Here is a 27,257-nt window from a genome sequence, read left to right as displayed (position 1 = left end):
GGCTGTCGCTCAGTTCTTCAGCGGCCCTCGTCCTCTCGGAGTGCGACCTCGAAGCGCAGCTCGGGGGGCGCCCGGCCCGGCCCCACTCCAGCCTCAGCTGCGCCCCAGTCCGGCCCCTAGTTCCGCCTCATGCTTGCCAAGGACCCCGCCCGCCCCGCCCCGCCCCGCCCGGGCCGCGCTGTCCTCCCGGCTGGGGTCGCAGCGCCGGCCGCGTTCTGCATCCGGGGCCTCAGGCTCCTGCCGAGCCCCTCTCTGTCACACTTTTAACGCCGGTATCCCCTCACCCCTTACCTCAGGCCTTTACCTCACAGGACCAGTCCTCAGTCCCATCCCTAGTTCTTCTCCGGACCCAGCTCTCGGTCCCACCCCTGGACTTTGGCCCCGCCCCCACGCCGTCCTCCTAGCCCCGCCCCGTTCTTAGCCCCGCCCCCTAGCGCAGTCCCTTCTTGGGCACCTGGGCTACGGCGGGGGCGGGGCTAAGAACGGGGTGGGCGGAGAAAACCTCTCGGCGGAAGCGGTGGTCGCACTCTGTGGGAACACCACGACCCCCACGTGCCTTGAGGTTTCAGAGACCCTGGACACCTTTCTGCAGTCCCTCCCAGTTCCCTAGGCAACCAGGCCTAGCGACCATACAGTTCAAAGAAGAATCCGTTTCTGTCTCCATAGGCCCTTCCCTTCCGGAGAGCTGGGCAGGCTACCTTCATAGGAACTTTATCCCCGTAACATACGCTTCACATCCTTAAGTACAGAATACACTATATATCGCAATGCACACACCAATCACGTACGGAACACGAAACTCCCCATGCAGCACAAACAGCAGTACCGTGGTGCAGGCCCCACACAGGAACGCTGAGTTAACAGGCTTCAGGTAGAGAAAATGTCAGAGCCCGGTGATGCAGGAACAGATATAGTTAACAGGGCAGCATGAAAGTTTAGAGCTGCCTTACTGACATTCCAGGAGCCACACCCCTCAGTTTCTCCTGCCACCACCTCCAAAGCCAGGATATGCCTCAAAGGGCAGAGGATGGGACAGGTTGATTTGGGGGGGGGGGCATTGGGGATGGAACCAAAATGAATTCTACCTTCAAGCTACACCCCCAGGCCTATTTTTTTTTTTTTTTTTGGCAGTACTGGGATTGGAACCCAGGGGCATTCTACCTCTGAGCTATGCCCCAGTCCTATTTTTTATTCTTTATTTTCAAACAGGGTCTCTGAGTTGCAAAGGGCCTAAGTAGCTGAGGCTGTCCACGAACCCAGATCCTTCTGTCTCAGCCTCCTAAGTACTGGGATTACAAACGTGCACCCTCATGGCCAGATGGAAAGTATGATATTTAAACTATGTTTTCCCTTTGCAACTCAGTAAAACCCTGTTTCAAAATAAAGAAAAACAGCCGGGCATGGTGGCGCACGCTTGTAATCCCCGCACTTGAGAGGCTGAGACAGGAGGATCGCGCAGGTTCGAAGCCAGCCTCAGCTACTTAGGCTCTCAGCAACTTAGTGAGACCATTTCCAAATAAAATATAAAATGGGTCTGGGAATGTAACCCAGAAGTAGAAAGCCCCTGGGTTCCATACCCAGTACCACACACACACACAAAAAAAAAAAGAATAAAAAATAGGGCTGGGGGTGTAGCTGAGAGGTGGAATGCCCCTGGGTTTCATCCCCAGTACAACACACTATCAGCCGGGTATAGTGGTGCACACTTCTAATCCCAGCATTTGGGAGGCTGAGACAGGAGGATTGCAGTTCACCGACAGCCTCATAGTGAGGCCCTTTGCAACTCAGTGAGACTGTTTCAAAATAAAGAATAAAAACTAGGGCTGGGGGTGTAGCTCAGAGGTAGAATGCCCCTGGGTTCCATCTCCAGTACTGGGGGGGGGGGAGAAAAAGAAACCAACCATGTTTTTGATGACTCTGTTCTCAGAGTCATCAAAGCCTCACACTGCTGGAACCTCTAATTCCAGCCTTTGCTTCACACCCAAGTCCTGAGTGGACAGAGCCACAGTGGAGATCCTCCTCCCCGCTAGAGCTCTAGAGAGTCTAGGACCAGCAGAGGAGTAAGGAGAAAGGTGTGCAGAATAGCCAACCCTTCATTGCTGTGGTGGCTGGGTGGGAATAAGACCAGGAGTGTAACTAGCTGAGCCTCTACGGGCTGGGAGCCAGAATCTGCTTGAATCTCAACTCTCTTTCACCTCCCATGATGTCAGAAGGCTACATGTGTCCTATTTTGGCCCCAGTCAGGATGTGTGAGGTACTTCTAGCCAATCTATTACTTGGTCCTGTCTACAGGGAGCAGAGGTCGGGCGTGTTGGTGCATGCTTGTAATTCCAGTACTTGGGAGGCTGAGACTAGAGGATCAAGGTTCCCAGCCAACTTCAGCTACTTAGTGAGGCCCTCTACAATTTACAAAGATGTTGTTTCTTTTCTTTTCTTTCTTTTTTTTTTCTTTCTTTTCTTTCTTTTTTTTTTTTTTTTTTTTTTGTGGTACTGGGGTTCCTGGAAGCCCTTCTACCTCCGGGCTACACTCCCAGACCAATTTTTTTTAATTTTTGGAAACAGGGTCTCTTAAACCTGCGCGATCCTCCTGTCTCCACCTCCCAAGCGCGGGGATTGCAAGCGTGCACCACCAGGCCCGGCAAGACGTTGTTTCAAAATAAAGAATAAACTGAAGCCGAGCGTGGTGGCACAGGCTTGTAATCCTCGCACTTGGGAGGCAGAACCCAAGTTTGGAACCCAGCCATGCTGGCTTAAGAGACCCTGTTTCCAAATATAAAAACATATAAAATAGGTCTGGGAGTGTAGCCTGGAGGTAGAAGGGCTTCCAGGAACCCCAGTACCACCAGAAGAAGCAGAAGAAGAAGAGGAGGAGGAGGAAGAGGAGGAAGAAGAGAAGGAGAAGGAGGAAGAGGAGGAAGAAGAAGGAGGAGGAGGAGGAAGAGGAGGAGGAGGAGGAGGAGGAAGAGGAGGAGGAGGAGGAGGAGGAGGAGGAGGAGGAGGAGGAGGAGGAGGAGGAGGAAGAAACTGAGTAGGGTGTGGTGGCGTGGCATAAACTTGTAATCCCAGCATTTGGGAGGCTGAGACAGGAGCATCACAGTTCGTGAATAGCCTCAGCTACTTAGTGAGGCCTTTTGCAACTCACTGAGACCATTTCAAAATAAAGAATAATATAATCCCAGCATTCGGGAGGCTGAGACCGGAGGATCACGGTTCATGGACAGCCTCAGCTACTTAATTAGGCCCTCTGCAACTCAATGAGACCCGGTTTCAAAAAATAAAAAAATAGGGCAGGGGGTGTAGCTAGAAGGTCAAATGCCCCTGGGTTTCATCCCCAGACCTGCAAAATATATATATGTATATTAAAAAGTAGGGCTAGGAGTGTAGCTTGGAGGTAGAATGCCACTAGGTACCATCCTCAGTGCACCCTCCCCCCAAAAAAAAGAAAAGAAAAGAAAAAAGAAAGAAAGAAAATAAACTGGGCATGGTGGCGCAGTTTGTAATTCCAGTACTTGGGCGGCTGATTCAGGAGGATCACAAGTTGGCAGCCAGCCTCAACTACTTAGTGAGGCCCTCTGCAACTTAGTGAGACCCTGTTTCAAAATAAAGAATAAAAAATAAGGCTGGGGAGCCAGGCATAGTGGCGCACGTTTGTAATCCCAGCATTTGGGTGGCTCAGACAGGAGGATAGCGGTTTGTGGACAGCATCAGCTAGTGAGGCCCTTTGCAACTCAGTAAGACCGTTTCCAAATAAAAAATATATATATTGCCAGGCGTGGTGGCGCATGCTTGTAATCCCCGCGCTTGGGAGGCTGAGACAGGAGGATAGCACAGGTTCAAAGCCAGCCTCAGCTACTTAGTGAGGCTCTCAGCAATTTAGTGAGACCCTGTTTCCAAATAAAATATAAAAATGGGTCTGGGAGTATAGCCCGGAGGTAGAAAGCCTCTGGGTTCCACCCCCAGTACCACCACAAAAGAAAAAAGAAAAAATATATATATATATTTAAAAATAGAGAGCTAGGAATATAGAAGGTAGAAAGCCTCTGGGAGCCGGGCGTGGTGGCGCACGCTTGTAATCCCAGCATTTGGGAGGCTGAGACTGGAGGATCGCGGTTCGCGGACAGCCACAGCTACTTAGTGAGGCCCTCTGCAACTCAGTGAGTGTCAAAATAGGGCAGGGGCTGTAGCTCTGAGGTGGAATGCCCCTGGGTTCCACCCCCAGACCCACTAAAAAAAAAAAAGAAATGATCTAAGTTGACGAGAGTCTCAGTACTTGCTGAGTCTGTCCTCGAACCTGCTATCCTTCTGTCTCAGTCACCACACCTGATTCAGAGCAGTATTTTTAAAAGGGAAGATGAGAAGTCAAGGTAGGAAAAGGTTAATAACAAAAAAAACAAACAAAAAACCCCCTGTAATGATAGAAATTTGGAGGAATAACAGTCATGGTGGTGCGCACTTGAGACTCATTGGTCTCAGAGGTAGAATGCTCCTGGGTTCCATCCCCAGTACCACAAAAAAGAAAGAAAGAAAAATTTGGAGAAGACACTTGGATGGATGGGATCAATCAAAAGAGCTTTCAAAGCTAGCCACTTGGATATTACCTAGTGAGGGTCTACTCACTGCTCCCCATCTAATCTCTGATGTCCCAGCCTGCCTAAGCCCTGTATATCGGCCAGAATCCCCTTGGGGGGCTCCATTTCCAAATCGGCCATACAACCCTAATCATTCCACAACCTTCAACCCTAGCAAAGGACCTCAGTCCCCAAAATGCTAATAAGAAAGAGATTTTAATGTATAACGCACAGTATAAGGCTGGAATCATTAGGCATCCTCATATCCAAAGAGCCCAGGAGACTGAGCAAAAGCATCAGAGATAGTTCCTCCCTTCTCACTGCTGGAAAATCTGGAGAGCCCCCCCATCCCCGGGGAAGAGGGGTATAGGCTTTAAAATGGGGTATAGTCTTTAAAATGGTACCTAGGGGCAGGTAGTGTCTAGCATGGTCCAACTACTCCCCCGCTGGGGGAGTGGTACTGCCACCAAGGGGCAGCTCTTTGGTCTGGAAAAAGTGCCTATGTCCAGGGGCTGAAACCTGGGGAGGTCAGGGTGTCATAGTAGCCCCATGGCTGGGCAGTCTCTGGACAGTCTACTCTCCCCTTAGTGACAACATGCGGGCTTCTTCTTGCTGGCAGTTAGGTAGAGGTTGGTGTCATCACTGTTGATGCCTGAGGAAGGGTGGGAAATATATGAAACAGGGTTTGCAGGTTCGGTTCCCCTTCCTCTCTGCCACCCGCAACCAGGCATGCACTCACGGACAATATCCCCAATGCGCCGGGCTCCAGATTTTTCCAGCTCAGCCAATACATTGGCCTCAAAAGTCAGTGCTGCCACACGGAAGAAGAATTCCCGAACATTTTCACCTACACAGGAAACAGATGGGTGCTCAGGGACAGGACCAGGTCTGGGGCACTGGGCACAAGGAGAGATAAATGAGTGAGATGAAAGGTAGGCGGGAAAGCTGGGCGTGGTGGCGCACACTTGAAATTCCAGATTTAGGAGGCTCAGACAGGAGAATCGCAGTTCAAAGACAGTCTCAGCTACTGGGGCCCTTTGAAATTCAGTGAGACCCTGTTTCAAAATAAAGAATAAAAAATTGGGCTGAGGGTGTAGCTCAGAGGTAGAATGCCCCTGGGTTCCATCCCCAGTACTGAAAAAAAGAAAAGAAAGAGAAAGAGAAAGGCAGGAAGGCACAGCAGAAGGCCTAAGGCCTCCAACTCACCAGTGAGAGAGGACACTGCCCAGTACTCAGCCTTAATCTCTTGGGCCACCTTGAGGGCATCTTTTTCCATTAGTGCATACTGAGCAGAAGTCTGTGGAAAGGTCGGAGTCAGCTGGGGTCCCCTCACTACTCTGGGAAATCCCCCTCGGGCACACTCACACTCAGGTCCTTCTTGGAACCCACGAGGAACAGAAGCACACTGGAAGGCTCATTCTCCTTGAGTGCATCAGCGAGCCACTGCCTGCCACGACACGGGCACAGTAAAGAGTAAGCCAGCCTGACAGGAGCCTTCCACTCACACTCAGGCCCAACTACTGGCTGAGGCTAGAAGCCTTCTCTTTGCTTTTTCTTTCCTTTCTTCCATACTGGGGATAGAACCCAGGGGCATTCTACCTCTGAATTACACCTCCAACCCCATTTTCTTTTTTCTTTTTTTTTTTTTTGGTGGTACTGTGGTTCCTAGAAACCCCTCTACCTCTGGGCTACACTCCCAGACTTATTTTATACTTTTTTTTGTGTGTGTGGATCTGGGGATGGAACCCAGAGGCATTCTGCCTCCGAGCTACAGCCCCTGCCCTATTTTTTATTCTTTATTTTGAAACCGGGTCTCACTGAGTTGCAGAGGGCCTCACTAAGTAGCTGAGGCTGTCTAGGTCTCAGCCTCCTGAATGCTGGGATTACAAGCATGCGCCACCACGCTCGGCTTATTTTATACTTTTTTAAATTTGGAAACAGAGTCTTTTAAGCCAGCACAGCTGGCTTCAAACCTGCACGATCTTCCTGTCTCCGCCTCCCAAGCGCAGGATTACAAGCGGTGCACCACCACGCCCGGTCTATTTTTTATTCTTTATTTTATTTTATTGTGGTACTGGAGATGAAACCCAGGGCATTCTACCTCCAAGCTACACCCTCAGCCCTATTTTTTTTTTTTTTTTTTATTGGTGGTACTGGGGTGGAACCCAGAGGCTTTCTACCTCCGGGTTATACTCCCAGACCTATTTTATATTTTATTTGGAAACAGGGTCTCACTAAGTTGCTGAGAGCCTCACTAAGTAGCTGAGGCTGGCTTCGAACCTGCGCGATTCTCCTGTCTCAGCCTCCCAAGCGCGGGGATTACAAGCATGCGCCACCACGCCCGGCCAACCCAGAGGCTTTCTACCTCCAGGCTATACCCCCAGACCTATTTTATACTTTATCTGGAAACAGGGTCTCATTAAGTTGCGGAGGGCCTCACTAAGTAGCTGAGGCTGGCTTTGATCCTGTGCAATCCTCCTGTCTCAGCCTCCCGAATGCAGGGATTACAAGCGTGCACCACCATGCCCAGGTTTTATTATTTATTTATTTATTTATTTATTTATTTATTTTTGCAGGTTTTGGGGATGGAACCCAGGGGCATTGACCTCTGAGTTACACCATCTGCCCTATTTTTTATTCTTTATTTTTGAAACAGGGTGTCACTAAGTTGCGAAGGGCCTCACTAAGTAGCTGAGGCTGTCCACGAACCATGATCCTCCGGTCTCAGCCTCCTGAATGCTGGGATTACAAGCGTGTGCCACCATGCCCGGCTTATTTTTTATTCTTTATCTTGAAACAGGGTCTCACTGAGTTGCAAAGGGCCTCACTAAGTAACTGAGGCTGTCCAAGAACCCGGATCCTCCTGTTTCAGCTTCCCAAATGCTGGGATTACAAGCCAAGGCTGGAATCACAAGTGTGCGCCACTATAGCCGCCTTTATTCTTTGTGTGTGTGTGTGTGTGTGCTACTGGGGATGGAACCCCAGGGGCATTCAACCTCTGAGCTGCACCCCAGCCCTATCTTCTTTCTTTCTTTCTTTCTGTACTGGGGATGGAACCCAGGGGCATTCTAACCCCAAACTGTACCCTCAGCCCTATTTTTTATTCTTTATTTTGAAACCAGGTCTCACTGAGTTGCAAAGGGCCTAAGTAGCTGAGGCTGTCTGTGAACCATGATCCTCCTATCTCAGCTTCCCAAATGCTGGGATTACAAGCGTGGGCCTCCATGCCCGGCTATTTTTTTTTTTTTTTAAACAGTCTTTCATCCAGGCAAGGTGGCGCAGGCTTGTTATCCCAGTGCTTGGGAGGCTGAGACGGGAGGATCACACAGGTTCGAAGCCAACCTCAGCAACTTAGTTAGGCTCTGAGCAACTTAGTGAGACCCTGTTTCCAAATAAAGTATAAAATAGGTCTAAGAGTATAGCCTGGGGGTAGAAAAATCCCCTGGGTTCCACCCCTACTACCACACAAAAATAAATAAATAAAATATATAAGAAACAGCCTTTCTTAGTTGCTGAGAGCCTCACTGAGTTGTGGAGACTGGTCTTGAACCTGTGATCCTCCTGTCTCAGCCTCCCAAGTACTGGGATTACAGTCATGTACCACAATGCTCAGCTCTTTTTCTTTCTTTCCTTGCCTGTGGTAGACAAGCATTCCACACCTGAGCTACATCTCCAGGTACATTCTTCTTCTCCAGCCACCACTCTTTTCTGACCCTTCCCTTCCCAGATCCTCCCAATATGCTATATAGCATCAGCACATACTTGGTATGTTCCAGGGACGCCACATCATTCAGGTTGAAGACAATGATGATGGCTGGAAGAGTGGCAGAAGCGACCCCCGTTGGTGGGGAAGACACCGGTGGCTCATTCCCTCAGTCCTCCAGCTACACACAGAGGCTGGGTGCAGTCTGGGACTCACCTGGCCCAGCCCTTACCTTGAGCTCCACGGTAGTATGTCGATGCAATGCATTTGAACCTCTCCTGACCAGCAGTGTCCCAGCTGGAAGGAAGAAGAGCAGAATCCAGATATTTGGGAGGCTGGAGTCAAGTGTCAGGGAAAGGATGACCGGAAGGGGTGGGATAAACACTCACAGCTGGAGACTGAAGGGGACGCCCAACACCTCAAATCGTTCCATCTCAAAGTCCACTCCAATGGTGGCCTTGTAATTCTTATCAAAGGTGTCTTTGCAGAACCTGAAGAGACACCAGATATTCTTGGCCTGTAACCCAGCCCACTCAGTTAGGCTTGGCCTCACCTTGCCCAGCCTAGCCTACCCAGGTTCTGGTACCTTCTTACCTATTAATGAGGCAAGTCTTCCCCACTGACAGGTCCCCCACCACAATGACCTTGGAGATCTTAAATCTGCTGGACGCAAGAATAGAAAAGGGGAGTGAACATCAGCTTTTTACCCTTAGGGAGGTGTTTGTTTTGCTGAAGCTAGAACCCAGGATCTTGCTGATTAGCTGTGTGACTTTGGACAAGTTACTTATTAGCCTCTGTGAGTGTTCATGTCCTCCAAAACGTAAGTGGACATTTAGCATATATATTTTTCGTTGTTTTTGTGTGTGTGTGTGGTGCTGGGAATTGAACACAGCGGCACTCTATTTTTTGTTTTTGTTTGTTTTTGCGGTACTAGAGATGGAACCCAGGGGCATTCTACATCACAGCTACACCCCAGCCCTATTTTTTATCTCTTATTTTAAAACGGTCTCAGCTGGGCGTGGTGGTGCACGTTTGTAATCCTTGTGCTTGGGAGGCTGAGACATGGAGGATCACACAGGTTCGAAGCCAGCCTCGGCTACTTAGTGAGACCCTGTTTCCAAATAAAATATAAAATAGGTCTGGGAGTATAGCCCGGAGGTAGAAAGCCTCTGGGTTCCACCCCTAGTACCACCAAAAAACAAACAAACAAACAAACAAACAAAAAAAACCAGGGTCTCACTGAGTTGCAAAGGGCCTCACTAAGCAGCCGAGGCTGACTGCAAACCTGTGATCTTCCTGTCTTAGCCTCCCCAGTACTGAGATTACAAGTATGTGCCACCACACCTGGGGTCTTATTTTATTTTTTATTTGGAAACAAGGTCTCCCTAAGTTGCTGAGAGCCTCACTAAAATTCTGAGGCTGACTTTGAACCTGTGATCTTCCTGGGTTGTTGTGAAGATTAAAATAAATCCTTGTTGAGTTGGGTGTGGTGGTACACGCTTGTAATCCCAGCATTCGGGAGGCTGGTAGCTCATAGGTAGAATGACCCTGGGTTCCATTCCCAGTAACACACACACAAAAAAAGAATATATGATACTTACATTATTTTAATTGTGTGTGTGTGTGTGTGTGTGTGTGTGTGTGTGTGTGTGTTGCAAAGGGCCTCAGCTACTTAGTGAGGCCCTTTGCAACTCAGTGAGACCCGGTTTCAAAATAAAGAATAAAAAATAGGGCGGGGGGGTGACTCAGAGGTCAAATGCCTCTGGGTTCCATCCCCAGACCGCCCCAAAAATAAATAAAATGACTAAAAAAAAATAGAGCTGGGGATGGGGCTCCAAAGTACAATGTCCCTGAGTGTCATCTCCAGTATGGCAAAAAAAAAAAAAAAAAAACAGTATTATTATTTTTTTTATATACTGGAGATTGAACCCAGAGGCATTCTAACTCCAAAATACACTCGGAACTGCATTTTCTTATTTCGAAACAGGGTCTCACCAAACTGCTGAAAGCCTGGCAAAGTTGCTGAGGCTGCTTCCAACCGGTGATCATCTGGTCTCAACCTCCCAAGCACTAGGATTACAAACCTGCAGGCACTCGTCCCTTAGCTTTAGGCACAGGTAGCCCCCTTTCCTGGGGCTCAGATCCTCCCTCCAGGTGTCGGACGCCTTCTCTATGCATGAAATCAAGCTCTATGCCTGAATCAAGCTATGGCCTTTCTACCCCACTCCATGGGGACTCACGACCACCGTGCAGGGAGCACGGGGAGAACACTAACGATCACCAGGCGGCAGGGGCTGCGGGGCGCCGGGCCCTGCGGTGCTCGGTCCCCGGCCGTGCTCGGTGCTCCCGGGCCCTGCGGTGCTCGGTCCCCGGCCGTGCTCGGTGCTCCCGGGCCGTGCTCCCCCGCGCGGCGCCGCGCACTCACCCCACGGTGCCGGTCCGCTGCTCCTGGCAGGCGCTGGCGACGCGGGGGTGGAAGTCTCTGCGCACGTGCAGAGCGGCCTCCTTCCTCAGGCACTAGGAGGGTGCAGAGGGGTCGGCGCGGGCGGGGGTCCCGGGCGGCGCCTGCGCGGCCCCCGCCCCCGCCCGCCGCGGCGCCTACCTGGGGCAGCTCGGGCAGGACGCGGTCCCTCCGCACCGGCGCCAGGAGGTTCATCTCGCGGGGCGCCCCGGGGAGCCTGCGAGGCCGGGTCCGCGCCTGCGCCCCGGGCCCGTGGAGACCCCACGATCACCCGCGGCCGAGGAGCCCCGACCACCACGCGGGGCCCCGGGGGGCCCGGGGGAGGCCTCGGGGGCGGGGCCGGGGCCGCCTGCGGCCGGGCCGAGCCCACCACCACCCGGGCCCGGGGCGCGCCCAGGACCTCGCGCGGGCGCGGCGCCCCCTCGGCCGCCAGCCGGGGTTGGGGAGCCCCGTCCAGGGGGCGCCGGGCGCGCGCGGACCCCACGACCACGCGGGGCCGGGCGGCTCCCACGACCACGCGGGGCCGCGGCGACCCCACCATGGCACGGCGGGCTCGCCCGGGGCGGGGGCCGGGGGAGGGCGCGGGAGGGCCGCCCGCAGGTCCCGCCGCGCCGGGGCCGGGCTCGCCAGCGCTGCAACTCGATCCCCGGAAATTCCTGGAGAAGGGCCGCCCCCCCCCCCGCCGCCGCCCCTGCGCCCCTCCCCCCCCCGGCCCGGCGCCCACCCCCCCCAGAGCCGCCCCCACCCAGCTGGAGCCCCCCAGACGGGCACCCCGGTCGCGCGCCCCGCACCCCGCGCCGGGCTGCCCTCTTGGGGACCCTTACCCTTGGGAACCGGAGCTGAGAGCCGGCGATGGCTGCGCAGCATCTGGCGAGACCAGAGCCCGCGGGAAGAGGGGGAGAGGGGGCCGCGGAGAGGAGAGGCGGCGCTTCCCTCCGCACCCCGGGCGGCGTGACTCACTCCTCTGCCCCTGCTCGCCCTTCTGCCCCGCGAGCTGGGGAGGGGACGTAAGGAGGGGGGTGTTTGCCAGGATCACAACCAGCTGCCCACCCAGGAGGGAGTCCAGAGTCTGATGCCTTTTCCTTTAAGGCTGCTGTAGGTGGTAGGCTGATGGCCACGCTGCTCCCTTGCATGGAAGATACAGGCTATAGGAGACCAAGAACTCCATCCCTTGGGGTCGTCACCACCTTGGGAGACAGGACTGCCTTCTGGCAGGGGCTTCCATTTCACGGTCGCTAATAGAACACTAAGCCCTCCCAACCGGGACCTTTCTGTTTTGTAAAGTCCTGTAGGATAGGAGAGCCACCGATCCCACCCTTGAAGCGGACATCTGGTTCCAGAACAGAAATGACAGAATAGAGGTGAGTTAGACACAGATCCTCAGAGAAGCAAACCTGAACGTTATGAAACCTTGCTCTCTGCCAGGAGCTAAATCTGAAGATGTAGTGACCAGGACAGGGAAAGGAAGACTGCTGATTCAGGGGTAAGGACCACGAGTGAAATTATTCTCAGGAAGAGCCAGGGCATCCCGGAGAAATCTATGAACTGGGTAGTTGGAATGTTCATACAACCACTTCAAGGGTATTATTGGGGAAACACAGGAAAAGTGATGATATCAGAAATGAAGGGAATGAAGGGAGCCACGCTGTGGCGCACGCTTGTGATCCCAGCATTCAGGAGGCTGAGACCGGAGGATCACGGTTTGTGGACAGCCTCAGCTAGTGAGGCCCTGTCTCCAAATAAAGAATAAAAAGTAGAGCTGGGCCGGGCATGGTGGCGCACGCTTGTGGTCCCCGCGCTTGGGAGGCAGAGACAGGAGGATCGCGCAGGTTCGAAGCCAGCCGCGCGGGCTGGCTTAGGAGACCCTGTTTCCAAGTAAAAATGTAAAAATAGGTCTGGGAGTGTAGCCCGGAGGTAGAAGGGCTTTCAGGAACCCCAGTACCACCAAAAAAAAAAAAAAAAAAGTAGAGCTGGGAGTGTAACTCGGAGGTCGAATACTGCTCCATCTCCAGACCTGCAAAAAAAAAAAAAAAAAAGAAAGAAAGAAAAAGGGAGAGCCAGGCATGGTGGTACACACCTGTGATTCCAGTACTTGGGAGGCTGAAACAGGAGGATTGCAGGTTTAAGACCAGCCTCAGCAGATTAGTGAGCCTCACAACTTAGTGAAACCCTGTTTCAAAAATAATAAATAAAATAGGGCTGGGGATGTAGTTCAGAGGTAGAACACCCCTGAGTTCAGTCCCCAGTACTACATATAACTCACACACACAAAAAAAAAAAAAAAAAAAGAAAGAAGAAAGAAAGAAAGAAAGGAGTCAATGTGTACCTCCTCTAATACTGCACCTCTACCCACAGCAATCACTGTGATGAGTAGGAAAACACACACTTCCCTAGAGCAGACACCTGCTGCGACATTCCAGAACTTTGCTTCAGTATCTCCTATCAGGGTAGCTGTACTCTCCAGTTTGCAGTGCTAGGTCCCTGGCACTGCAAACCCCCCCTCTTTTTTTTTTTTTTTTTTTTGGGGGTCTGGGCATTCTCCCTCGGAGCTATACCCCCTGCCCTATTTTGTATTTGTATTCTTTATTTTGAAACAGGGTCCCACTAAATTGCAGAGGGCCTCACTAAGTAGCTGAGGCTGGCCATGAACCATGATTCTCCAGTCTCAGCCTCCTGAATGCTGGGATTACAAGTGTGCACCACCATGCCCAGTTCTCTTTCTTTCTTTCTTTCTTTCTTTCCTTCTCTCTCTCTCTCTCTCTCTCTCTCTCTCTCTCTCTCTCTCTCTCTCTCTCTCTCTATCTCTTTGTGGTACTGATGATGGTACCCAGGGGCATTCTATCTTGAAGCTACATCTCAGCCTTACTTTTTATTTATTTATTTATTTATTTTTGTACTTGGGATGGAACTCAGGGGCATTCTAACTCCAAGCAATACCCCCAGCCCTTTTTTTTTTTTTTTTTTTTTTTGGTGGTACTGGAGTTCCTGGAAGCCCTTCTACCTCTGGGCTACACTCCCAGACCTATTTTAACTTTTTTTTTTTTTTTTTTTTTTTTTTGCGGGTCTGGGAATGGAACCCAGGGGCATTTGACCTCCGAACTACACCCCCTGCCCTATTTTTTACTCATTATTTTGAAACCGGGTCTCACTGAATTGCAGAGGGCCTCACTATGTAGCTGAGGCTGTCTGCGAACCGCGATCCTCCAGGTCTCAGCCTCCCGAATGCTGGGATTATAAGTGTGCGCCACCACACCCGGCTCTATTTTAACTTTTTATTTGGAAACAGGGTCTCTTAAGCCAGCGAGGCTGGCTTCGAACCTGCACGATCCTCTTGTGTCAGCCTCCCAAGCGCAGGGATTACAAGAGTGCCCCACCACGCCTGGCTTTGGCTCTATTTTTTTTTTTTTTTTTTTGCGGGTCTGGGGATGGAACCCACTGGCATTCGACCTCGGAGCTACACCTCCTGCCCTATTTTTTATTCTTTATTTTGAAACCGGGTCTCACTGAGTTGCAGAGGGCCTCACTAAGTAGCTGAGGCTGTCCGCAAACCGTGATACTCTGGTCTCAGCCTCCCGAATGCTGGGATTACAAGCGTGCGCCACCACGCCTGGCTTGGTTCTTTATTTTGAAACAGGGTCTCACTGAGTTACAAAAGGCTTCCCTAGCAGGGCATGGTAGCACACGCTCGTAATCCCCGCGCTTGGGAGGCTGAGACAGGAGAATTGCGTAGGTTCGAAGCCAGCCTCAGCTACTTAGTGAGACCCTGTTTCCAAATAAAATATTAAAAAGTAGGTCTGAGAGTATAGCCTGGAGGTATAAAGCCTCTGGGTTCCACCCCCAGTACCACAAAAAAATAAGGCTTCCCTAAGTAGCTGAGGCTGGATGTGAACTGTGATCCTCCTGTCTCAGCCTCCCAAATGCTGGGATTGCAAGCAAACATGAGTTACCATGCCCAGCTTTTTTTTTTTTTCCTTCTTTTTTCTTTTCTTTTCTTTTCTTTTTCTTTCTTTTTTTTTTTTTTCAGTACTGGGGATGGAACCCAAAGGCATTGTAACTCTGAGCTATACTCCCAGCCCTATTTGTTTTCTTTTTCTTTTTCTTTCTTTCTTTATTTTTTGTGGTACTGGGGGTGGAACCCAGGATCTTTTCTACCTCCAGGCTATCCTCCCAGACCTATTTTATATTTTATTTGGAAACAGGGTCTCACTAAGTCACTGAGAGTCTCACTAAGTAGCTGAGGCTGGCTTCAAACCTGTGCGATCCTCCTGTCTCAGCCTCCCAAACCCTAGGATTATAAGCATGTGTCACCATGCCCAGCTTTTTATTTATTTATTTATTTATTTACTTATTTATTTATTTTATTTATTTATTTTTTTGATGGTACTGGGGATGAAGCCCAGGGTCAATGTACCTTTGAGGCACACCCCAGCCCTGCTTTTTAATCTTTTATTTATTTATTTTTTGTTGTTGGTGGTGGTGGTCTGGGGATGGAACCCAGGGGCATTTGACCTCCGAGCTACACCTCCTGTCCTATTTTATTTTTTTATTTTTTGGTGGTACTAGGGGTGGAACCTATACTAGGGGTGGGCTATACTCCCAGACCTATTTTATATTTTATTTGGAAACAGGGGCTCACTAAGTAGCCGAGGCTGGCTTCGAACCTGTGTGATCCTCCTGTTTCAGCTTCCCAAGCGATAGGAATTACAAGCATGTACCACCACACCCGGCTCCTGCCCTATTTTATATTCTTTATTTTGAAACCAGGTCCCACTGAGTTGCAGAGGGCTTCACTAAGTAGCTGAGGCTATCCCTGAACCATGATCCTTTTGTCTCAGCCTCTCAAATGTTGGGATTACAATCTTGGGCCACCATGACCACCAAGCCTGGCCCTATTCTTTCTTTTTTCTTTTTCTTCTTTTTTTTTTTTTTTGCACGGGTCTGGGAATGAAACCCAGGGGCATGGACCTCCGAGCTACACCCCCTGCCCTATTTTTTTTTTCTTCTTTATTTTGAAACTGGGTCTCACTGAGTTGCAGAGGCCTCACTAAGTAGCTGGGGTTGTCCGCGAACCGTGATCCTCCAGGTCTCAGCCTCCCAAATGCTGGGATTACAAGCGTGCGCCACCACTCCAGGCCTATTCTTTATTTTGAAACAGAGTCTCACTGAGTTGCAAAGGGTCTTACTGGGTTACAAAGCGCCTCACTAAATAGCTGAGACAGTCCTTGAACAGTGATCCTTCTGTCTCAGCCTCCCAAATGCTGGAATTAAAAGCATGCATTACCATGCCCGGATTTTTTTTTTCTTTCTTTTTTTGCTACTGGCATTCTACCTCTGAGTTAGACCCCTGGTGCAATTTATTATTTATTTATTATTTTATTTATTATTTCATTTATTTATTTGTTTGTTTATTTCTGCAGTACCTGGGATAGAATCCAGGGGCATTGTACCTCCTAGTTATACCCCCAGCCCTATTTTTTAGTCTTTTCATATTTTATTTTATTTTTTATGCGGTTCTGGGGATTGAACCCAGGGGCATTCGACCTCTGAGCTACACCTCCTGCCCTATTTTTTATTCTTTTTTTCTGTTTTGAAACAGGGTCTCACTAAATTGCCGAGGGCCTCCCTAAGTAGGTGAGATTGTCTGGGAACTGCTCTCCTCCGGTTTCAGCCTCCAGAATGTTGGGATTACAAGCGTGCACCCCCAGCCGGGCCTTATTCTTTTATTTACTTAGGAGTACTGGGAATTGAACCCACAGACATTCTATATCTGAGCAACACCCCCAGTTCTATTTAATTTTTATTTTGTTAACTTTTTTTTTTTTTTTGCAGGTCTGGGATTGGAACCCAGGGGCATTCGACCTCGGAGCTATACCTCCTGCCCTATTTTTTATTCTTTATTTTGAAATCGGGTCTCACTGAGCTGCAGAGGGTATTTAATTTTTATTTTGAAACAGGGTCTCACTAGGACGCTTAAGAGTCTCACTACTTAGCCGGGCATGGTGTCGCACGCGTGTAATCCCAGCATTTGGGAGGCTGAGACCAGAGGATCACGGTTCACAGACAGCCTCAGCTACTACTTAGTGAAGCCCTCTGCAACTTAGTGAGACCCTGTTTCAAAATAAAGAATAAAAAGTAGGGCAGGGGGTGTAGCTCAGAGGTCGAATGCCCCTGGGTTCCATCCCCAGACCTGCCAAAAAAAAAAAAAGTCTCACTACTTGTTGATGCTGTCCTGCTGGATCCTGGATCGTCCTGTCTCTGCCTCCAAAGTAGTGGTATTACAGGTTTGTGCCACCACACCCGACTGCAAACCTCTTGGTAGAGACTAGAAACTACCCAAACTGGGAAGTGCCCAGGTCCAGACTCTAGGAGCTACATTATCCAACTAACACTTCTCTTAAAATTGGAACTGCCAAAAGCAGAGCATGGTGCGCACGCCTGTAACCCCAGCATTTGGGAGGCTGAGACAGCCTCAACTACTATTTAGGCCCATTGCAACTCAGTGAGGCCCTGTTTCAAAATTAAAAATAGGACTGGGGGAATAGGCTCGGAGGTAGAATGCCCCAGGGTTCCATCCCCAGTACTGATGAAACAAAAACAAACTATAACTCCTAGCCACCTTGGTCGTGCACACTTGTAATCCCAGTACGTGGGAGGCTGAGACAGGAGGATCACAAATTTGTCACCAGTTTCAATAACTAAGTAGACTATCTGTAATTTAGCCAGGTCCTGTCCTGTTCCAAAAAAAAATAAAATAAGGCTGGTGTTAAGATTGGAAGTAGCCGGGCGTGGTGGCACACGCTTGTAATCCCAGCATTCGGAGGTTGAGACCGGAGATCGCGGTTCGCGGACAGCCTCAGCTACTTAGTGAGGCCCTCCGTAATTTAGTGAGACCCAGTTTCAAATTAAAGAATTAAAAAAAAAAACTAGGGAAGAGGGTATAGCTCGGAGGTCAAATGCTCCCGGGTGCCATTCCCAGACCCGCAAAAAAAAAAAAAAAAAAAAAAATCGGAAGTAGAAACACACACACACACACACACGCGCGCGCGCGCGCGCGCGTATGATGTCCCGAGGTTTAAGCCTCAATCCAAAAAAAAATACGACTCGGGAGTTGTAGAACTGTCGGACGAAGGGCGGGGTGGCGCACGCCTACTCGCCTGCGAGGAAACTATATCTAACTACAATTCCCAGAAGGCGCCACGGTGTAGGTTATCCAATCATCGCTAAGTAGGAAGCATCGCGAGTCTTCGGTGAGACTTGCCTCTATAAGCCCACGGAAGCTGGCATCGCAGACCCTTTTTAACAAGATGGCGCCGAAGGCGAAGAAGGAAGGTGTGTGTTGGGGCTGGGGCCACAGCAGGGTTCCCCGGGATTCCCACAGAGCCGTCACGTTGGGAGCACAGCGGCTGGGCTGAGTCCCAGGGAGTCTTCTCCGGAGGCGATCCCCGCGGTTCAGCCACGTTGCGGCATGCCGTGGCCGCGTGGGCCAGGCCGCATGGGCTGGGTTCCGCAGGAGGGGTTGGTGAGGCAGCGCGGCCGGCATCACACGCCAGTGGGAGCGAGGTGATTAACTCAGCATCGGTATTCTATTTTACTACTATTTCATGTTCCACGGGGCTGTACTCCCCTTGGTGCTAAACGGCAGTATTTATAAAACTCAGCACACAAGCCGGGTGTGGTGGCACACGCTTGTAATCCTAGTAATTGTAGGATCACAAGTTCGCAACCAGCCTCAGCAGTGAAACCCTCCGCAGTTAGCGAGACCCTGGTTCAAAATCAGGAATTAAGTAGGTCTGCGGGTGTATCTCGCAGGTAGAATGCCCACGGGTTCCATCCCTAGTACCCACGCCCTCCCAAAAAAACCTAGCACAGGTCCTGGCACATACCGAGAGTTCGGTGCTACTTTATTTTCTCGTTGAATCCCTTGAAGTTACTCTGAATTGGTTATCTTCGCTTCTGGTATCGTGCATATGATGGAAAACTCTTAAATCTGAGGTTTGTGATGCCTTCAAAGGAACCACTGATGCACGTGTGAACAGGGTCATCAGCTGTAGGTCATGAGGCCTTAAGTGACCAAGTTTTGAATCTTCCGGTTTCCTTTCCCAGCTCCTGCCCCTGCGAAAGCTGAAGCCAAGGCAAAGGCTTTGAAGGCCAAGAAGGCAGTGTTGAAAGGTGTTCACAGCCACAAAAAGAAGAAGATCCGCACATCACCAACCTTTCGGAGGCCCAAGACACTGCGGCTCCGGAGGCAGCCCAAATACCCCCGGAAGAGCGCCCCCAGGAGAAACAAGTCAGTACTTTAGTACTGCCCCTATGCCAGTTGCGTGTGTGTGTTACTGAGGGAAGAACCCAGGGGCTTTTCTATCTCCCAGCTATACTGCAGACCTATTTTATATTTTATTTGGAAACAGGGTCTTACTAAGTTGCTGAGGTCTCACTCAATAGCTGAGGCTGGCTTTGAACCTGTGCTGTCTTCCAGTCTCAGCCTCCGAAGCGCTGGAATTACAAGTCCGGCCACCATGCTGGGCTCAATAGAAGTTTTGTTTATTTGTTGCAGTAGTGGGGATGGAACCCATCGGGCGGTCTACCTTTTTGTTCTTAACTTTTTTTTTTTTTTTTCCAGTGCTGGGGATGGAAGCCAATGGCATTCTACATCCAAGCTACACTCTCAGCTCTATTTTATAGTCTTTATTTTGAAACAGGGTCTCACTAAGATGTGGAGGACCTTGCTAAGTACCTGAGGCTGTCTAAGAATGGCGATCTGGTCTCAGACTCCCGAATGCTTGGATCACAAGCACGTGCCACCATGCCCAGCTCTATTTTATTTTATATTTTGGAACAGGGTATCACTAAGTTGAGGCTGGCTGTGAACCTGCAATCCTGTCTCGGTCTCAGGTGCTGGCTCTTTGAGGATGAGAAAGTAGGATTGCAGGTTTGCGGCCAGCCTCGACAATTTAGTGAGGTCTTTTTTGTGTGTGTGTGGTATTCGGGTGGAACATGGGCATTCTACTTCGGGTGACACCTCCAACCCCTATTTTATTTTCAAACAGTCTCACTAAGTTGCTGAAGCCTGCACTAAAGAGGCTTATGGCAGAGGTGTCCCTCCTTCCAGGACAGTGACTGTCTCAGCTTTCCAAGTAGCTGAGAACAGGTGTGTGTGTGTGTGTGTGTGTGTGTGTGTGTGTGTGTGTGTGTGTGTGGTATGGTCCTCGGGATGGGACCTAGGAACATTCTACCTTGGAGCCTAATTTTATTTTGAAAGAGGGCCTCGCTAAGTAGCTGACAGTAGACTGTTGAAGGTCTTGCTAAGCTGAGCTTGGCTTCTCTGAAGTTCAGTCTACTGTCAGTTGAATGAACTGTAAATAGTTGAGCTCCATGCCATGCTGCACATCTGTAATCCCAGGCTGGACAGGATCAACACCGTCAAAGCTGTCAGGTTCTGCTAACTTCAAACGACTCTGTTTTACCTGGGTGTGGCGGCTTGGATTCGTAATATCAGTTATCCCAGAGGCTGAGGCAGGAAGAAAGATTGTTTCAAAAATAAAATAAGGCTGAGCAGTATAAGAATTAGCCACACCCAGGCCAGACATGGTGGCACATGCTTATAATCCTCATACTTGGGAGACGAAACAGGAGCATCGGTGTAGTGGTGCACACTTGTAAACCCTGCATTTGGGAGGCTGAGACCGGAGGATCGTGGTTTGTGGACAGCCTCAGCTACTTAGTGAGGCCCTCTGCAACTCAGTGAGACCCTGTTTCAAAATAAGGAATAAAAAATAGGGCAGGGGGTGTAGCTCGGGGGTTAAATGCCCCAGGGTTCCATCCCCAAACCCACAGAAAAATAAATAAAAATTAAAAATTGGCTGACCCGGGCGTGGTGGCGCACATTTGTAATCCCAGCATTTGGGAGGCTGAGAGGGGAGGATCACATTCACAGCCTCAGCTACTTAACGAGGCCTTCCACAACTTAGTGAGACCCTATTTCAAAATAAAGAATAAAAGATAGGGCTTAGGGTGTAGCTCAGAGGTAGAATGCCCCTGGGTTCCATCACCAGTACTGTAAAAAAAATTTTTTGGCAATGGTTCAATCCCTAGTATTAAAAAGAATTAGTAGCCAGGCGTGGTGGCTCACGCTTGTAATCCCCGCTGAGACAAGAGGATCACACAGGTTCGAAGCCAACCTGAGCTACTTAGTGAGGCTCTCAGTAACTTAGTGAGACCCTGTTTCCAAATAAAGCATAAAACAGGTCTAGGAGTGTAGCCCAGAGGTAGAAAAGCCTCTGGGTTCCACCCTGAGTACCACAAAAAAAAAGAATTCATAGCAGTCTTGACACATGAGGTCCTCTTTCAAAGCGCAGGAATGGTTAGTGGTTTTGCTCAGTGGTAAAATGGTCCTAGTTCAATCCTCAGCAAAAAAAGGAATTAGTAGCTCGTTTTTGTGTGGTTCTGGGGGCTTTTTATTTATTGTGTATGCGGTGGAACCCAGGGGCTTCTCTACCTCCGGGCTATACTCCCAGACCTATTTATATGGAAACAGGGTCTCACTAAGTTGCCAAGAGCCTCACTCAATAGCTGAGGCTAGCTTTGAACCTGTGGTCCTCCTCCTGTCTCAGCCTCCCAAGTGCAGGGCTTAAAGAATAAGAAATAAGGCTGGGGGTATATCCCAAGCGCTGGGGTTTCAATTGTGCACCACCATGCCTGGCTGGGAGATTTTTTATCCCACCTCTTAGTGAAGCAGTAGCCTGAAACTACTGCAAGAAAGTGCTCTACTGAGGATGATTGTTTTAGGCACTTAAAAGCCCTCGGGTTAAAGAAAAATGGCATAATTGTTTTGCCTCCTAAGATTCAGGTGCAGATGATGACAGTGTTTAGCGACCAAAGTCTGACAAAAATGATTGCTACCTTATTGTCTGATGCACCTGTGCTCTCCCGGCCCTGGGCTCCAGAAGGCAGGCATCCTGTCCTTGTTTCTCCTGGGCCTAAGTCAGGCAGCCATTTTGCTTCTCCATAGGCTTGACCACTATGCCATCATCAAGTTCCCCCTGACCACTGAGTCAGCCATGAAGAAGATAGAAGACAACAACACACTTGTGTTTATTGTGGATGTTAAGGCCAACAAGCACCAGATCAAACAGGCTGTGAAGAAGCTCTATGACATTGACGTCGCCAAGGTCAACACCCTGATCAGGTGACTGGGGCCCCAGGGAGTGGGGCGAAAGCTGGGGTCGCGGATATGGAGCCAGAAAACCTGCATGGCATGAAGTTCTTGGTACTGCTCTTGGAGTCAGAAGTAGGTTTTGTGATGTGCATGCTCCTTTGTAATCAGTCCTTGTACGAAGTAGGGAACTGCCCTGGGCCTTGACCTAAAGGCTTGGTATTCTACATTTCTACCTCTGCTAACAGAGATCGGCAGTCGAGTAAGGCACAGTTTTGTCAGATCACCTGGGTTTAAGACTTAAGTGTTCTGTGGCTTATAAGGTTTCAGTTAAGGAATTGGCACTGGCTTCGTGTAGCGGCTTAACTACCCCCTCGGTGCAAATGATAGAAAAACTCATTATTTGGAAAAGAATGACAAGAACAAAGGAACCACCGATGTGCCAGAGGACTACAGGAGGGCGGGGGGGCAGCAAGGCAAGGCCTAAGGCTTCCTTCTCCACCCAGGCCTGATGGAGAGAAGAAGGCGTATGTTCGCCTGGCTCCTGATTATGATGCTTTGGATGTTGCCAACAAAGTAAGCTTCCTTCAGTGCATGTGCTAGTGAACAAAGCCCGAGTTCTCATTAGCCATAACTGACTGACTGCACCCCTATCATTAACAAGCCCTACCCTACCCCCTGTGCTCTTACTGTGCTGTATTTATTTCCAAACAGTCTCACTATGTGCTGAGGCTGGCCTCAAACCTGTCATTCTCCTGTCTCGGCCTCCCAAGTACTAGGATTCCAGGCATATGCCCAACTTTATGGGGGTTTTTTGCGGGTCTGGGGGTGGAACCCAGGGACATTTGTCCTCCGAGCTTTATTCTTTATTTTGAAACAGGATGTCAGTAAGTTGTGAGGGCCTCACTAAGTAGCTGAAGGCTGTCCGTGAACCTAGATCCTCTGGTCTCAGCCTCCCAAATGCTGGGATTACAAGCGTGTGCCATCACGCCCAGCACTGCCCAACTTTGTTTTACTTGCTCTTTGGAAACAGGCTCTTAGTAAATTGCTGAGACTGGTTTCAAATCTGTAATCCTCTGCTGCCTAAATATTGGGGTTACATGCATGTATCTCCACGCCCAGCATTATTTTGCTCTGACATTTCAGTGTGATTTTTGTACTCAGTTCTTATAACTAAATGTCTTCTTTTTCAGATTGGAATCATCTAAACAGAGTCCAGCCGGCTAATTCAAAATATATGGCTTTTCACTATGTATATGTTTCTTGTCTTTGTCAGTTTTTGTTTGGGCTGTGGGAAAGCTATACATCAAGGTAATAAATGGGGTTTGTGCAAGAATCTTTTGTTGCTGAGCTCTAACCCAGAACCTCCTATATATAAGTCAAGTGCTTCACCACTAAGGTGTTTCTCTAGCCCTAAGCAGGACTTTTTTCCAGTACTGGGGATGAAACCCAAGGACTTTCTACCTCCAAGCTATACCTCTAGCCCTATTTTAATCTATTTATTTGTTTTTGAGGTGCTGGGGGGGGGTGGAACCCAGGGGCTTTCTACCTCTAGGCTACACCCCAGCCCTATTTTTTATAATTTATTTGGAACAGGGGCTCACTGAGTTGCCTAGAACCTCAGTTAAGTAGGTGAGGCTGGCTTTGGACCTGTGTAATTCTCCTGTCTCCAGCTCCTAAATGCTGGGATTACAAGCATGCATCACCACACCAGCTTAATCTTTATTTTGAAACAAGGTCTTACTAGTATCTGAGGCTGTCTGTGAACTCTTATCCTCCAGTCTTTGGCTCCTGAATGCTGGGATTACAAACTGTCACAGTGTGCTTATTTTGAAACAAGGTCTCACTGAGTTGCAAAGGGAAAGTAGGTGAGACTGTTGGAGAACCATGATCCTTCCTTCTATCTCAGCCTCCCAAATGCAGAGATTCCAAGAGTGCCACACCAAGCCCTGCCAGGCAGGACTCTTGATCTACTTTATTGTTTATCAAACTACCATGCTTTGGGGGGGGGGTTACAGGGTGTTGAACCCAAGGGTGTTCTGTCACTCAGCTATATATACCTGTACCCATTTTATTTATTTTGGTGGTATGAACTGAACCCCCAACCCCAATTTTATTGGGCAACAAGGTCTCAGGTTCCTGGGGGCCTCTAGAAATTACCGGGGCTGGTTCAGCCTGCCATCCTACAGTCTCAGCCTCCCAAGGACTAGGATTGCAAGTGTGCGCCGTCATGTCCAGCTACCTTTCTACCTCCAAGCTATGCCCCATTCCTTTTTTTTTTTTTTTTTTTGCGGGTCTGGAACTCGTGGACATATGACCTCCCAAATTCTGGGATTACAAAGCCGGCTTCATATTTTTTATTTATTTTGAAACAGGGCCTAAGTGCCTGGGGATGGCTGTGCACCTACAATCCTGTCTTAACCTCCCAAGTGCTCTGTTATTTGAAATGGCCTCAGCACTAAGTTCCCATATAGTGTCCTCGAGCTTACAATCCTGTCTTGTTTCCAAGTATGGGAAGTAGGTTTGTGCCACAAACTCCAAGTATTATAGAAGCATAAGTTTCAGGCTAGTTGTCCTAGAGTTAGAAGGTAAGACAAACTCCACAAGAATATCCTCTATTCCTGGAAGAGAGTATGTGTACTGCCAATTAACTAGAATTTGGGGGTGCAGAGGGATTAAGAGTTAAGTGGTGGTGCATGCTTGTAAGCATTTGGGGGCTGAAGCAGGCTCACAGACAGCCTCTGCTACTTAAACAGCAAGGCCCTTTGCAACTCTTGGTGAAACCCTGTGGGTGGGATGGCCCCAGGTTCCATCCCCCAAGTACAGTGCGCACAAGCCCATTTCAGGGCAGCGTGGATTGCCTGGCTCTGCTGTTGCCCTCACACCCATCTGCCATGTCCAACCAGTCTGTCTGCTTCCCTCACCCCTTGCCCAAGAAAAGAGGACTTCAGAGGAATGCTTTCATTAGTGTTTTCAATAGTGTGGGTGCAGGCCCCGGGGAGGCCTCAGTCCCAGAAGACGCCCAGGCTTGAGGAGGCATCGTCCTACTTTATACTTTATATGTGTAAGGCTGGTTCTGCTTTCCCTGGCTGTGTTTGCTGTCCTTGCCACACATCCCAGGCTCTGCACCTCTCATTCAGTCAAGAACTTGTCTTTGTGTTGCCGCCTAGGGACACGCTCAGGGCAGAAGTCAGAGCGGAGGAGGCGGGAGAAGTAGATGATGATCATTATATCCACCATAAGTAGGATAGCCAGCAGAAAGGTGCCCAGGGTCCTCTGGCCAGCGTACTGCAAGAAGAACTTGGTGAGGTAGGCCTGAGGGGCCAGGCGGAAGACAAAGTACATGACCAAGTTGATGTACTTGTTGACATGATAGAGAAGGTGATCCTGGGTATTACTGAGCTTCATCATCATGCGGATGGTGAGGAAGATGTTGCTGATTTCCACCAGTAGTGTTAAGACACCCCCACCTACAAATCTGCTCCAAAAGATGCCTGAGAAGAAGGCACCCATGGCCTAGAGAACAAGTGAGAGAAAAAGTGCTGGGAGCCCAGGGACCAAATGCTTTCCTAGGAGTATCATACCTCCAGACTGGGGGCTGGAAAGATCTCCCCGATTCTTTCTGGCAGAGTTTATAATGGGTAAAATGCCTATTTTTTTGTGGGGGAAGCCAGGAACATCCTTGGTCTGTACCCTTGGTCTCCCCTCACTTTTTTAAATTCAGGTTCTACCCTTGGCAGTCCTACTATACTGACCTCTCAAGTACTGGGATTGCAGGCATGTGCCACCATACCTGGCTCCAGTACCTGCCCCCTGGCCTGGCTCTGGGTGACATTCCCAGTTTGTTTACTGAGCTAACAGGGGAGCCCAGGCACTGCTGGTCTCAAAATAATGAGCAAGACACAGATGGTGTAATCCTGGGCATCCTAGCTTGAAAAGTAGGGCACAGGGCTGGAACTGGGGTTGAGATGGGTCTTCCTCCTGGTTTCACAAACATGGCTGAGACTAAAGGGATACACCACTTGTCTAGTTTCTCACTTACCATGATATGATGAACGATGTATTCCCAAGAAGCTCCACTCTGACCACTAACCACAATGTCAACTGTGTCGTGGAGGAAATACCCTAATGAAGGTGGGAAAAGGTTATGATGGAAGCAAACTTTCTCCCTCTCCCTAGTTAACCTCAGGATTCTTGGGCAAGACCTACCTGTGGAGAAACAAGCAAGCAAATATCCCGAAAGCGACCACGCAGTCTCAATCTCCACCAGCATCTCCGGGGTCTGCCATAAACTGGGAGGGAAGGAAGAAGCGGGGCCTCTCGGTCTCGGCACCCCCAAAGGCCCTCGCCTCCCCCCACTACCCTTGCCAATCCCCGAGCGCTCTGGGCTCTCGCTATTGGCCAAATGGGGAGCGGGGAGGGGCTTGGCCAAAACCCAGGTGCCTCGGGTTTCCCTGGGCCGCTCCTGGTTGGGTAGTTTTCCAAGCAGGGAATCAGGTGAGAGCCACAGCTTCGGCCCACCCGCGAGCGAGGGGCGCAGCGACACGGAAAGTCGTGCCCGCGCCCCGCGCCGGCCCCCGGCCCCTGCTCCCCCGCCGCTCACTCACCACAGCAGCGCCCAGATCCCCGACACAATGGAGTGGGCGAAGGACACCAGCAGGTTGTGCCAGCGCCAAGTGCGCAGGGGGTCGGCGCGCACGTGCGCGGGCAGGGGCAGGCGGCCGAGCGCGCGCCGCAGCGCCCGGAAGGCCAGCGTGGCGCCCAGGAGCAGCGGCCAGGCGGGGTGCAGCAGCAGGGACATGCCGCCGTCGCTCTGCCCTCGGCGCCGCCGCGCTGAGGGACCGGCCGCGTCCGCAGTCGCCGGCGCCCGCCCGCGCGGTGCCCGCCGCCCGCCTAGGCCCCGCCGCCCCGCCCCGCGGCCTCTGCCCCCGCCCCGGCCCCGCCCCGCGCCGCGCGAGCGGCCCTCCGCCCCCGGCTCCTCTCTGGGCCGAGCTGGGCGGGACCCGCCGCCGGGCAGCGGCGCGGGCCTCCCGCCGCGGCCCCTCCGCCGGCCTGCCCTGCAGCCGGCCGGGGACTGACGTGTTTACTTCTCCCGCGCCCCAACAAGTGGCGCTTAGGAACTGTTGAGTCACCGCCGTCACCTCGCCGCCAGCCCCTCTCGGGCTCCTGGGCCCAGCGGTGCCAGCGTCCTCCCACAGACAGTCCCAGCCGCTCCCCTGGCTCCCTGGAGGCCGGGCCCGGGAGGACGGCGGGACTGACCCTCTCTTTCCAGGACAGTGGCCTGGAGCAGTGGCGACCCCTGGCCGCTAGGTGTCAGCCTGGCCTCACTGGCCAAGTGCGCCCCTCCTGCCTCCTAAGCAAAAAAGCCCTTGC

At 50.7% G+C, this 27,257-nt stretch overlaps 3 protein-coding genes across 5 annotated transcripts; 1 reads left to right on the top strand and 2 right to left on the bottom strand.

The window, feature by feature from the left end:
• Positions 1–5,107: 5,107 nt before the first annotated feature.
• Positions 5,108–10,966, bottom strand: RAB34 (RAB34, member RAS oncogene family). 3 transcript variants are annotated; one of them, XM_080712918.1, is made up of 10 exons: positions 10,874–10,966; positions 10,697–10,788; positions 8,866–8,931; positions 8,661–8,762; positions 8,504–8,568; positions 8,331–8,382; positions 5,934–6,015; positions 5,775–5,865; positions 5,308–5,415; positions 5,108–5,220 (listed from the first exon to the last, which is right to left on the bottom strand). In XM_080712918.1, exons 1-10 carry the CDS (start codon positions 10,925–10,927, stop codon positions 5,153–5,155), a joined length of 780 nt encoding a protein of 259 aa, XP_080569044.1. In that variant the 5' UTR covers positions 10,928–10,966; the 3' UTR covers positions 5,108–5,152. The 3 variants fall into 3 exon arrangements, with proteins under 3 accessions (XP_080569044.1, XP_080569045.1, XP_080569046.1); XM_080712919.1 differs by having other exon boundaries at positions 5,958–6,015; XM_080712920.1 differs by lacking the exon at positions 8,866–8,931.
• A 7,061-nt stretch (positions 10,967–18,027) lies between these two features.
• RPL23A (ribosomal protein L23a) lies at positions 18,028–23,202 on the top strand. The gene is made up of 5 exons (XM_080713688.1): positions 18,028–18,061; positions 18,836–19,019; positions 21,741–21,917; positions 22,391–22,460; positions 23,078–23,202. The coding sequence occupies exons 1-5, from the start codon at positions 18,037–18,039 to the stop codon at positions 23,090–23,092; spliced, it is 471 nt and encodes a 156-aa protein (XP_080569814.1). The 5' UTR covers positions 18,028–18,036; the 3' UTR covers positions 23,093–23,202.
• A 1,814-nt stretch (positions 23,203–25,016) lies between these two features.
• TLCD1 (TLC domain containing 1) lies at positions 25,017–26,685 on the bottom strand (the record flags this gene model as incomplete). The annotated part of the gene is made up of 4 exons (XM_080713470.1): positions 25,017–25,400; positions 25,927–26,009; positions 26,094–26,176; positions 26,492–26,685. The coding sequence occupies 4 exons, from the start codon at positions 26,683–26,685 to the stop codon at positions 25,017–25,019; spliced, it is 744 nt and encodes a 247-aa protein (XP_080569596.1).
• Between the last annotated feature and the right edge of the window lie 572 nt (positions 26,686–27,257).

Source organism: Muscardinus avellanarius, assembly GCF_963383645.1.
Source record: "Muscardinus avellanarius genome assembly, chromosome: 16".
Classification (NCBI taxonomy): domain Eukaryota; kingdom Metazoa; phylum Chordata; class Mammalia; order Rodentia; family Gliridae; genus Muscardinus; species Muscardinus avellanarius.
Note: the sequence above shows the minus strand (reverse complement) of the source record. Positions and strands in the feature narration are given on the sequence as shown.